Genomic DNA, 12,107 nt, shown 5'->3' on the forward strand with positions numbered 1-12,107 from the left:
AGCCGAGTCTCCAATTCACCCAGCCTGGCCTCCAAAGCTACGAATAAGCTACACTTATTACAAGTACCATTACTGCTAAAGGAGGCCGAGGAATAACTAAACATTTCACACCCAGAGCAGAAAAGTGTAGGAGACACAGGAGAAGCCGCCATGCTAAACCGGCTAAGAGCTAGTAGCTGCGCTAAGCTAGCGGATTCCTAAAAACACACAAAGTGAATAATGCGTAAATAATTTAGAGGTGATTCAGCAGAGGGAGTGCTTTAGTTAAGGCACGTGAAGATTACACTGTGAAACAAATCGTTATCTAATTAACTACATCAATCTAACTGCGCAGATTAAACAGCTAACAGATACAGCAAAACACCGCTGTGCTCCGGAACAGGAAGTGATACAATACCGCAGTGAGAGCCAACCACTAGTAGAGGCAAGCAAGAGTCTATATATATATAAATTTTTTTTTTTTTTTTTTATGAAGAAGGTGTAACCCAACAACAGAGCATCAAAAATGTTTACAACAGGAATAATAAAAAAAGAGATAATTTTAATATTGTAATTTAAAGCACTGCTGACTCCAGGAAGAAGGTTCTTTCCAGGCCTGTTCCATCCCTGCCGCCTGTCACTCACCCTATTCGGGGGTCATCAGGTTTCTTCATCACCACAGTGTGCAGCGGGCCGTTGAGACTCACCACTGACAGGTGAACTGCAGGGTTCTCCTCCCCAGCCTGCAGGAGGTGACAGGAGACCTCACCTCAGTCCTCTGCCAATAAAAACAACAGGAGTGAGTGCGGCTGCACACTCGCCTTCGGGTAGTGATACTCCAAACTGCTTGGGTACGGCGAGTTGGTGAAGAAGGGCACCTCCATCTTCGGCACCAGAGTGTCGTTTATAGTGGCGTAGGCGAGCCACAGCCCGTCTGGAGACCACCAGTGGGTAATGTGGGTCTGCAAGATCTCCTCTGCAGGAACAAACAAGGGCACACAGGAATAACACGAGGTTATGAGTTTAATCTGATCCCAAAGGTGTGCATCCTGCAGACGTTACACCAGCAGCTCAGTGCAAAGCAGAGCGTCACATAAAACGTGTGTTTGAGACAAATACGTAAAGACTTTTCCAAATACACACAATCCAGTCTGTGCTTTTAGTCAGACAAATGTGAAGCATCTTCCTGTATAAAATTTTAAAAGTGAAAATCCTCATATCAAATGATCTGAACTAATGTGATAGTAAGAAATGTCCTCTCAGGTGTCATTTTAGATGATTGCAGCGTGTCACAGACAAAACAAGAACACACTCAGCTGTTATTCACAGGTAAGTGCAGGTAGATCAGGAGCTGTTATTTTGTGTGTATGCAAGGCTCTTCAAGCACTGGTCCAAGGGCCAAATCTGGTCCGTGAGAGTTTTTAGAAACACGTTTTAAATTTATTATTGTATCTGGCATGCAAAACATATGTATTATTAGCAAGTTCTTTCAGCCGGATGCATCTCCACATTACATGGAGAATGGGCCGGTGTGGTCTTGAACCAGAAGCCTTCTGGTCTGACAACAACAACATGACCACCACGCTGCCCATTATTATTATTATTATTATTACTGCAAATAACAACACAAAATTTTTTTTTTTTTTTTACCCAATTTTAAATATACTCTCAAGTATTCTTTGGTTTTCTAGTAAGGCTGCAAAATTAGAGTCAAGAACTACAGATATTGGCACATTTCAAAAATTAATAGACATATTTGGCCTGGTCTAACAAACACACAAAAGGAAGAGTGCAAAACTATCGTGATCCATAATCTTATTATTATTGCTACATAAAAATAAAGTCAACTAGATTTTAATTAGGTTGGTTGCTTTTTATTTTTTATAAAATTACAGTTTCTTAAAGGTGGTCAATAAGCCTTAGCATCAATCTATTTATTGCCTTAGCACATTGCAAATTTAAAAAAGCAAGTTTGAGTTACATTTCAAAATAAAAGCACATTGCACACTGCATTGTGATCTTTGGACATTTTGAAAAAAATCTGATGTGGGCATATAAGATAAATGGAAGTTTCAAATGAAAGGCTTGACTGGGTTTAACTAGGTTTAACTAACACTTTCTGAAGGGTAGAAGTTAGATTCTGACTGTTGAAATGCACAAAATCAGAGAATCACAAATGTGTATTGTGAAAAAATGTTGTGGACAGGGATTGGAGCAGGACACAATAAAAGACCATTTAAAAAAACAAACAAACCAGAAAAAAGAAAAGAAAGGTTTTCTCAAGTCTGTTTAGAGAAAACAGACATTTGCTTGATAAGCAACACTACTCCAATAGGGGGCAGAAGAGCTCTATGGACATATATATCATCTTCTTTGTCTTTCAGCTGTTCCCGTTAGGGGTCGCCACAGCAGATCAATCGTTTCCATCTCACCCTGTCCTCTGTATCTTCCTCTGTCACACCAACCACCTGCATGTCCTCTCTCAGCACATCCATGAACCTCCTCTTTGGTCTCCCTCTTCTCCTGCCTGGTGGATCCATCCTCAGCATCCTTCTCCCTATATACCCTGGGTCCCTCCTCTGCACATGTCCAAACCATCTCAATCTCACCTCTCTGACTTTGTCTCCAAACCGTCCCACCTGAGCTGTCCCTCTGATATGTTCATTCCTAATCTTGTCACTCCCAAAGAGAATCTCAACATCTTCAGCTCTGCCACCTCCAGCTCCGCCTCCTGTCTTTTTGTTAGTGCCACTGTCTCTAAACCATACAACATAGCTGGTCTCACTACTGTTTTGTAAACTTTCCCCTTCACTCTTGCTGATATTCTTCGGTCACAAATCACTCCTGCCACCTTTCTCCACCCACTCCACCCTGCCTGCACTCTCTTCTTCACCTCTCTACCACACTCTCCATTACTTTGAACAGTTGACCCCAAAAATTTAAACTCATCTACTTTCACCACTTCTACTCCTTGTAACTGCACTATTCCACTGGGCTCCCTCTCATTCACACACATGTACTCAGTCTTGCTTCTACTGACTTTCATTCCCCTTCTCTCCAAAGCATATTTCCACTTCTCCAGACTAGACTCAACTTGCTCTCTACTCTCACTACAGATCACAATGTCATCTGCAAACATCATAGTCCATGGGCACTCCTGTCTGATCTCATCCGTCAACCTGTCCATCACCACTGCAAACAAGAAAGGGCTCAGAGCTGATCCTTGGTGTAATCCCACCTCCACCTTGAATGAGTGTCATTCCGACTGCGCATCTCACCGCTGTCACACTACTCTTGTACATGTCCTGCACTACCCTAACATACTTCTCTGCCACTCCAGACTTCCTCATACAATACCACAACTGTTATCTTGGCACCCTATCATAAGCTTTTCTAAGTCCACAAACACACAATGTAACTCTTTCTGTCCTTCTCTGTACTTCTCCAACAGTATTCTCAGAGCAAACATTGCATCTGTAGTGCTCTTTCTCGGCATGAAACCATATTGCTGCTCACAGATCTTCACCTGTTTTCTAAGCCTAGCTTCAACTACTCTTTCCCATAACTTCATGCTGTGGCTGATCAGCTTTATGCCTCTGTAGTTACTACAGCTCTGCACATCACCCTTGTTCTTGAAAATAGGAACCAGCACACTTCGTCTCCACTCCTCAGGCATCCTATCACTTTCCAAGATTTTATTAAACAATCTGGTTAGAAACTCTACTGCCATCTCTCCTAGACATTTCCATGCCTCCACTGGAATGTCATCTGGACCAACTGCCTTTCCACTCTTCATCCTCTTCATAGCAGCCCTCACTTCAATCAATCAATCAATTTTTTTTTTATATAGCGCCAAATCACAACAAACAGTTGCCCCAAGGCGCTTTATATTGTAAGGCAAGGCCATACAATAATGATGTAAAACCCCAACGGTCAAAACGACCCCCTGTGAGCAAGCACTTGGCTACAGTGGGAAGGAAAAACTCCCTTTTAACAGGAAGAAACCTCCAGCAGAACCAGGCTCAGGGAGGGGCAGTCTTCTGCTGGGACTGGTTGGGGCTGAGGGAGAGAACCAGGAAAAAGACATGCTGTGGAGGGGAGCAGAGATCGATCACTAATGATTAAATGCAGAGTGGTGCATACAGAGCAAAAAGAGAAAGAAACAGTGCATCATGGGAACCCCCCAGCAGTCTACGTCTATAGCAGCATAACTAAGGGATGGTTCAGGGTCACCTGATCCAGCCCTAACTATAAGCTTTAGCAAAAAGGAAAGTTTTAAGCCTAATCTTAAAAGTAGAGAGGGTGTCTGTCTCCCTGATCTGAATTGGGAGCTGGTTCCACAGGAGAGGAGCCTGAAAGCTGAAGGCTCTGCCTCCCATTCTACTCTTACAAACCCTAGGAACTACAAGTAAGCCTGCAGTCTGAGAGCGAAGCGCTCTATTGGGGTGATATGGTACTACGAGGTCCCTAAGATAAGATGGGACCTGATTATTCAAAACCTTATAAGTAAGAAGAAGAATTTTAAATTCTATTCTAGAATTAACAGGAAGCCAATGAAGAGAGGCCAATATGGGTGAGATATGCTCTCTCCTTCTAGTCCCCGTCAGCACTCTAGCTGCAGCATTTTGAATTAACTGAAGGCTTTTTAGGGAACTTTTAGGACAACCTGATAATAATGAATTACAATAGTCCAGCCTAGAGGAAATAAATGCATGAATTAGTTTTTCAGCATCACTCTGAGACAAGACCTTTCTGATTTTAGAGATATTGCGTAAATGCAAAAAAGCAGTCCTACATATTTGTTTAATATGCGCTTTGAATGACATATCCTGATCAAAAATGACTCCAAGATTTCTCACAGTATTACTAGAGGTCAGGGTAATGCCATCCAGAGTAAGGATCTGGTTAGACACCATGTTTCTAAGATTTGTGGGGCCAAGAACAATAACTTCAGTTTTATCTGAGTTTAAAAGCAGGAAATTAGAGGTCATCCATGTCTTTATGTCTGTAAGACAATCCTGCAGTTTAGCTAATTGGTGTGTGTCCTCTGGCTTCATGGATAGATAAAGCTGGGTATCATCTGCGTAACAATGAAAATTTAAGCAATACCGTCTAATAATACTGCCTAAGGGAAGCATATATAAAGTGAATAAAATTGGTCCTAGCACAGAACCTTGTGGAACTCCATAATTAACTTTAGTCTGTGAAGAAGATTCCCCATTTACATGAACAAATTGTAATCTATTAGACAAATATGATTCAAACCACCGCAGCGCAGTGCCTTTAATACCTATGGCATGCTCTAATCTCTGTAATAAAATTTTATGGTCAACAGTATCAAAAGCAGCACTGAGGTCTAACAGAACAAGCACAGAGATGAGTCCACTGTCCGAGGCCATAAGAAGATCATTTGTAACCTTCACTAATGCTGTTTCTGTACTATGATGAATTCTAAAACCTGACTGAAACTCTTCAAATAGACCATTCCTCTGCAGATGATCAGTTAGCTGTTTTACAACTACCCTTTCAAGAATTTTTGAGAGAAAAGGAAGGTTGGAGATTGGCCTATAATTAGCTAAGATAGCTGGGTCAAGTGATGGCTTTTTAAGTAATGGTTTAATTACTGCCACCTTAAAAGCCTGTGGTACATAGCCAACTAACAAAGATAGATTGATCATATTTAAGATCGAAGCATTAAATAATGGTAGGGCTTCCTTGAGCAGCCTGGTAGGAATGGGGTCTAATAAACATGTTGATGGTTTGGATGAAGTAACTAATGAAAATAACTCAGACAGAACAATCGGAGAGAAAGAGTCTAACCAAATACCGGCATCACTGAAAGCAGCCAAAGATAACGATACGTCTTTGGGATGGTTATGAGTAATTTTTTCTCTAATAGTTAAAATTTTGTTAGCAAAGAAAGTCATGAACTCATTACTAGTTAAAGATAATGGAATACTCAGCTCAATAGAGCTCTGACTCCTTCCTTGCTAATCTCTTGTACTTCCTGATTTACTCTCACCACATCATCCAGCCTTTTCTCTCACTCATTTTCTTTATTCATCAGCTCTTCAAAATATTCCCTCCAACCTTCTCAGCACACACTCCTCACTTGTCAGCACATTACCATGTGCATCTTTTACCACCCTAACCTGCTGCACATCCTTTCCAGCTCTGTCCCTTTGTCTGGCCAATCGGTACAAGTCCTTTTCTCCTTCCTTACTATTCAACTTCTTGTACAGCTCACAATATGCCTTTTCCTTCGCTTTTGCCACTTCTCTTTTCACCTTATGCCACATCTCCTTGTACTCCTGTCTACTTTTGTCATCTCTCTGACTATCTCAAACTTTTTTCGTCAACCTCTTTCTCCTTATGCTTTCCTGGACCTCTGCATTCCACCACCAAGTTTCCTTGTCTTCCTTCCACTGTCCAGATGTCATACCCAGTACTGCCCTAGCTGTCTCCCTCACCACATCTGCAGTACTTTTCCAGTTGTCCAAAATTGCTTCCCCTCCAACCAGTGCTTCTCTCACCTGCTCGCTAAATTTCACACAGCAGTCTTCCTCCTTCAGCTTCCACCATCTGATCCTTTGTTGAGCTCTCACTCTCTTCTTTTTCTTTACCTCTAAAGTCATCCTACAAACAACCATCCTATGCTGTCTAACGACACTCTCTCCTGCCACCACCTTACAGTCTCTGATTTCTTTTAGCTTGCATCTCCTATAAAGAATATAGTCCACCTGTGTGCACCTTCTTCCACTCTTATATGTTACCCTGTGCTCCTCCCTTTTCTTAAAGTAGATATTCACCACAGCCATTTCCATCCTTTTTGCAAAATCAACTACCATCTGTCCTTCCCCATTCCTATCCTTGATACCATATCTACCCATTACTTCCTCATCACCTCTGTTCCCTTCACCAACATGCCCACTGAAGTCTGCTCCTATCACCACTCTTTCATGCTTGGGCACACTCTCCACCTCCTCATCTAACACACTCCAGAAATCTTCTTTCTCCTTCATCTCACAACCTACCTGTGGGGCATATGCACTGATGATATTCATCAACACCAGTTCAATTTCCAACTTCACACTCATCACCCTGTCAGACACTCGCTTAACCTCCAACACACTTTTAACATACTCTTCCTTTAAAATGACCCCAACACAATTTCTCTTCCTGTCCTCACCATGGTAGAACAACTTGTACCTACCGCCGATGCTCCTGCTCTTACTTCCCTTCCACTTGGTCTCTTGCACACACAATATGTCTACCTTTCTCCTCTCCATCATATCAGCCACCTCTCTCCCTTTACCAGTCATACTACCAACATTCAAAGTCCCCACTCTCATTTCCACCCTTCTAGTTTTCTTCTTCTCCCGCTGTTCGTGGCAATGTTTTCCTCCTCTTCTTCGTCGTCTTTGCCCAGCAGTAGCTCAATTTCCACCGGCACCCTGTTGGGCAATAGCACCGGTGGCGGACATTGTTAACCCGGGCCGCGACCAATCCGGTATGGGAATTCGATTCTGAGTCTGCATAGTTGGGTTGGCTTGTTTTACGCCGGATGCCCTTCCTGATGCAACCCTCCTCATTTATCCGGGCTTGGGACCGGCACTCAGAATGTACTGGCTGCACACCCCATGTGGCTGAGTTCTATGGATATATATATATATATATATATATATATATATATATATATATATATATATATATATATATATATATATATATATACTGAGTTTTCAACATTTGAATGAATTTTCTCTCTCGGTTTGACTAATATCTTGTGGGTCAACACAGTTTTCAAGTCCTCATCCAGAAAACATCAGTAACACCACCCCCACACCCACCAAAAAAAACCCAGCACAAATTTAAGCTTTTCATCTATTATCAGCACTGTGGCAATATGTAACTGGAGCAACCAGTCTGCAATCTGTTCAGAAATCTCAGCACATGATTTTTATTAGGGGAGGATTTACGAGAGGAGTATTAGGAATAAAGTACCCCAGCCTCTTTTAAAAAAAAAAAGCTTTATTAGGAAAGCGTTTAGGATGATCACATAGTAACCCTGGTTCAAAACCATTTCTGCCTGAATTTAACATTATGCCTCCACAGAATCTAAGATTTTGTGACAGGTGTGAAATGTTCGATTTGATTTTCTGGATCAATCAATCAATCAATTTTTTTATATAGCGCCAAATCACAACAAACAGTTGCCCCAAGGCGCGTCCGTCGACTTGGTCAAGATTCAGGCCCCCTGAATGTTATTAACCTATTTGTTTACAGCTAATATTTCTTCCACTACCTTCGAAACTGCAGTGCGAATAAGCAGGATATTGTTTACACTGGTGTGTGTGTGTGTGTGTGTGTGTGTGTGTGTTTGTGGACAAGATTACTCAAAAACAACTGGACAGATTTTTCTTCCAACTTGGTGGGAATATTACTTTGATAGATATCTAGATATGACTAAATTTTTGAATCATTTTGGTCAAAGGTCAGATGACAAGACCAAAGAAAACATGGTAAAAAAAAACACTTCTTTCTTTTTTGTTGTATATCTCAGCAATCAAGAACGTTAGATGGATCAAATGTGGCGGGAATACTACTTGGATAGATATCTAGAGGTGACTGGATTTTGGAGTTGTTTGGTAAAACATCAAGGAAAACATGACTGTGAAAAAAATAACCTTTTTAATATATTGCCAAGAAGGTTAGTTTGCTGATTGAAAGCATATATTGATCAGAAAAATGCTTGTGACTGATTGGTATGAATGACTCCACAATGATGTTATACCGAAGTTATATGATCAAGCCATACATAGTCAAAAACACAATTACAGACGTATGTATATTTACTTGTACATTTATAGTTCGGTGTGTAGAGTGTGCACCATATGCATCAGCCCTTTGATGCCTTTCATTTCATGTTATGCCCCAAACATACCGTTGACTAATTAAGCGACTAAATACAATCCCTTTGCAAAGTGAAGTTAGATGCCCCAAATGCACCACAGATCATCAAGATAGGGCCCACAGGGTCCATCCATCCATTTTCTACACCCGCTTATTCCAGTTAAGGGCCACAGGAGAGGGGCTGGAGCCTATCCCAGCTGTCACAGGGCATGAGGTGTTGCACATCCTGGACAGGACGTTAGTCACAGGGCCACATATAGACAAACACACACACACAGGTATGGACAATGTAAAGTTTCCAATTCACCTAACCTGCGTGTCTTTGGATGTGGGAGGAAGCTGGAGCACAAACCCACACAAACAGGAGGAGAACATGCAAACTCCACACAGAAAGACCACAGGTGGGACTCGATCCCATCAACTTCTTGCTGTGAGGCAACAGTGCTAACTGCTAATTCCATTCAATTTAATTCAATTTCTATTTATGTATTTTATATAGCGCCAAATCACAACAACGCTGCCTCAAGGCGCTTCACACAGTTAAGGTCTAACTTTACCAACTCCTGGAGCAAGCAAGAAAAACTCTTCTCTGATGATATAGAGGGAGAAACCTCAAGCAGACCAGACTCAAAGGGGTGACCCTCTGCTTGGACCACTAAGCCAGCGTGCTGAAGCCCATAGAGGTATTAATATTATACTACTGGAGGAATATGTAAAGTACAGATCTGAAGACATGCTGTATCTGTGATCCACACCACGGGAAAAGCTTGACGTGTGGCACAGAGCTGTAACGTGATTTTGTGTTACTTTAGTTGTGATTTTGTGGACTGTGTGTGTGTGTGTGTGTGTGTGTGTGTGTGTGGTGGCACTGCACTGTGAGGTCACTGTGACATAGTTTCTGCGCTGAGTGACACTCGGGGCTGTCAGCTCAGATGCACCTCCAAAACCAAAAACAGAGTCTGATTGTTTTTTTTTGTTTGTTTTTTTTTGGCCATGCATTGTTCAAACCCACAGGATGATAATTAACATTTTAGTCAAAGCCCCCTTAGGGCTCACATATTCCTTTTGTTATAATAGTTCAGCAGAAAAACGTGGGAAAATTGCATTAAAATGTATTTAATTAAATATGAGCATAATACTCCTTTAATGAGATGATTATGATTTCACACATGGAATGATGCCTTTATAAAAATTAAAGTAATTTCCAAAAAGACTGTTAGTGGTTTTTTTAAGAGTGCTAATGGGTCATCATATGGACATTGTCAGCAAGCAAATAAAGATCACAATCATCTTAAAACAATATTAGTACAGTATCTGCTGTGACCACACAACAACTATCTCAGTGTTAAATGTCCAGTGTTAAAACTACAGTTTGTAGGAATTTAAGGCACTTACAAGTACAAAGGGAATATAGTATAACATTCATAACCAACGATCTGTTCATTAGCATATAATCATCTGCAACAATGAATTGATGGTTTCATAAGTTTATAATGAACCCTTCATATCTACATGGGAGTGTTCTCGCCCCCACCACAGAGGCCACTATGTTGCACCGCCATGTTGATACAGTAGCCCAAATCCAGTTCGCCAAAGATGCAAAAACATGACAGGAAACAAGAGCAAACGGAGATTTCTGATGTCCACCAGCACTTGACAAGGACTCAAAATAAAAGATATGTGATTCACATCATGACCCAACTTTACCTGGATCCAGATTCCACAACACAATGCAATAATTGCATATTTGTCCAGAATGGTCCAACTGATCAAGATGTTGCAATCTGATATTTAATTCACAAGCTGAAACAAAATAGTCTCTTCCTGATCTTGGTTTTACATTGTGATGTCGTATGTTTCTGCTGCACACTGATTCGTATCACTCCCAACATCCAACACTAACAGGGTCTTCCTTTTTTTCAATAGCCACATGTGATTTAAATTGTGCTAAAATTTACAATTTCATCTTAATTTCGCATCCGGATCATGATTTTGCATGGTGTTCCAGAATCTTTCTGATCCCAAATGTAGTCCAGATCACCTCCAAAATTCAGTGGAGTTTTCCATGACCTAATATTTATCTGTTGTGCAAATTTGGTGAGAATCAATCAATCAATCAACTTTTTTCTTATATAGCGCCAAATCACAACAAACAGTTGCCCCAAGGCGCTCCATATTGTAAGGCAAGGCCATACAATAATTATGAAAAACCCCAACGGTCAAAACGACCCCCTATGAGCAAGCACTTGGCAACAGTGGGAAGGAAAAACTCCCTTTTAACAGGAAGAAACCTCCAGCAGAACTAGGCTCAGGGAGGGGCAGTCTTCTGCTGAGACTGGTTGGGGCTGAGGGAAAAAAACAGGAAAAAGACATGCCGTGAAGGGGGGCAGAGATCGATCACTAATGATTAAATGCAGAGTGATGCATACGGAGCAAAAAGAGAAAGAAACAGTGCATCATGGGAACCCCCCCACAATCTACGTCTAAAGCAGCATAACCAAGGGATGGTCCAGGGTCACCCGATCCAGCCCTAACTATAAGCCTTAGCGAAAAGGAAAGTTTTAAGCCTAATCTTAAAAGTAGAGAGGGTATCTGTCTCCCTGATCTGAATTGGGAGCTGGTTCCACAGGAGAGGAGCCTGAAAGCTGAAGGCTCTGCCTCCCATTCTACTCTTACAAACCCTAGGAACTACAAGTAAGCCCGCAGTCTGAGAACGAAGCGCTCTAATGGGGTAATATGGTACTACGAGGTCCCTAAGATAAAATGGGACCTGATTATTCAAAACCTTATAAGTAAGAAGAAGAATTTTAAATTCTATTCTAGAATTAACAGGAAGCCAATGAAGAGAGGCCAACACGGGTGAGATATGCTCTCTCCTGCTAGTCCCCGTCAATACTCTAGCTGCAGCATTCTGAACCAACTGAACGCTTTTTAGGGAACTTTTAGGACAACCTGATAATAATGAATTACAATAGTCCAGCCTAGAGGAAATAAATGCATGAATTAGTTTTTCAGCATCACTCTGAGACAAGACCTTTCTGATTTTAGAGATATTGCGTAAATGCAAAAAGGCAGTCCTACATATTTGTTTGATATGCGCTTTGAATGACATATCCTGATCAAAAATGACTCCAAGATTTCTCACAGTATTACTAGAGATCAGGGAAATGCCATCCAGAGTAACGATCTGGTTAGACACCATGCTTCTAAGATTT

The 12,107-nt window shown here is 41.3% G+C and overlaps 1 protein-coding gene across 5 annotated transcripts in view; it reads right to left on the reverse strand.

The window, feature by feature from the left end:
* LOC117521500 (dipeptidyl aminopeptidase-like protein 6) overlaps positions 1 to 12,107 on the reverse strand; it is a 334,231-nt gene that overhangs the window by 15,536 nt on the left and 306,588 nt on the right. For all 5 annotated transcript variants that reach the window (XM_034182811.1, XM_034182814.1, XM_034182810.1 and 2 more), the window contains exons 9-10: positions 801 to 955; positions 625 to 722 (exon numbers count right to left, since the gene is read on the reverse strand). In XM_034182811.1, coding sequence (XP_034038702.1) covers positions 625 to 722; positions 801 to 955 — 253 coding nt within the window. The remainder of the gene's footprint in view (positions 1 to 624; positions 723 to 800; positions 956 to 12,107) is intronic.

The sequence above is a fragment of the Thalassophryne amazonica genome, chromosome 12 (assembly GCF_902500255.1).
Source record: "Thalassophryne amazonica chromosome 12, fThaAma1.1, whole genome shotgun sequence".
Classification (NCBI taxonomy): domain Eukaryota; kingdom Metazoa; phylum Chordata; class Actinopteri; order Batrachoidiformes; family Batrachoididae; genus Thalassophryne; species Thalassophryne amazonica.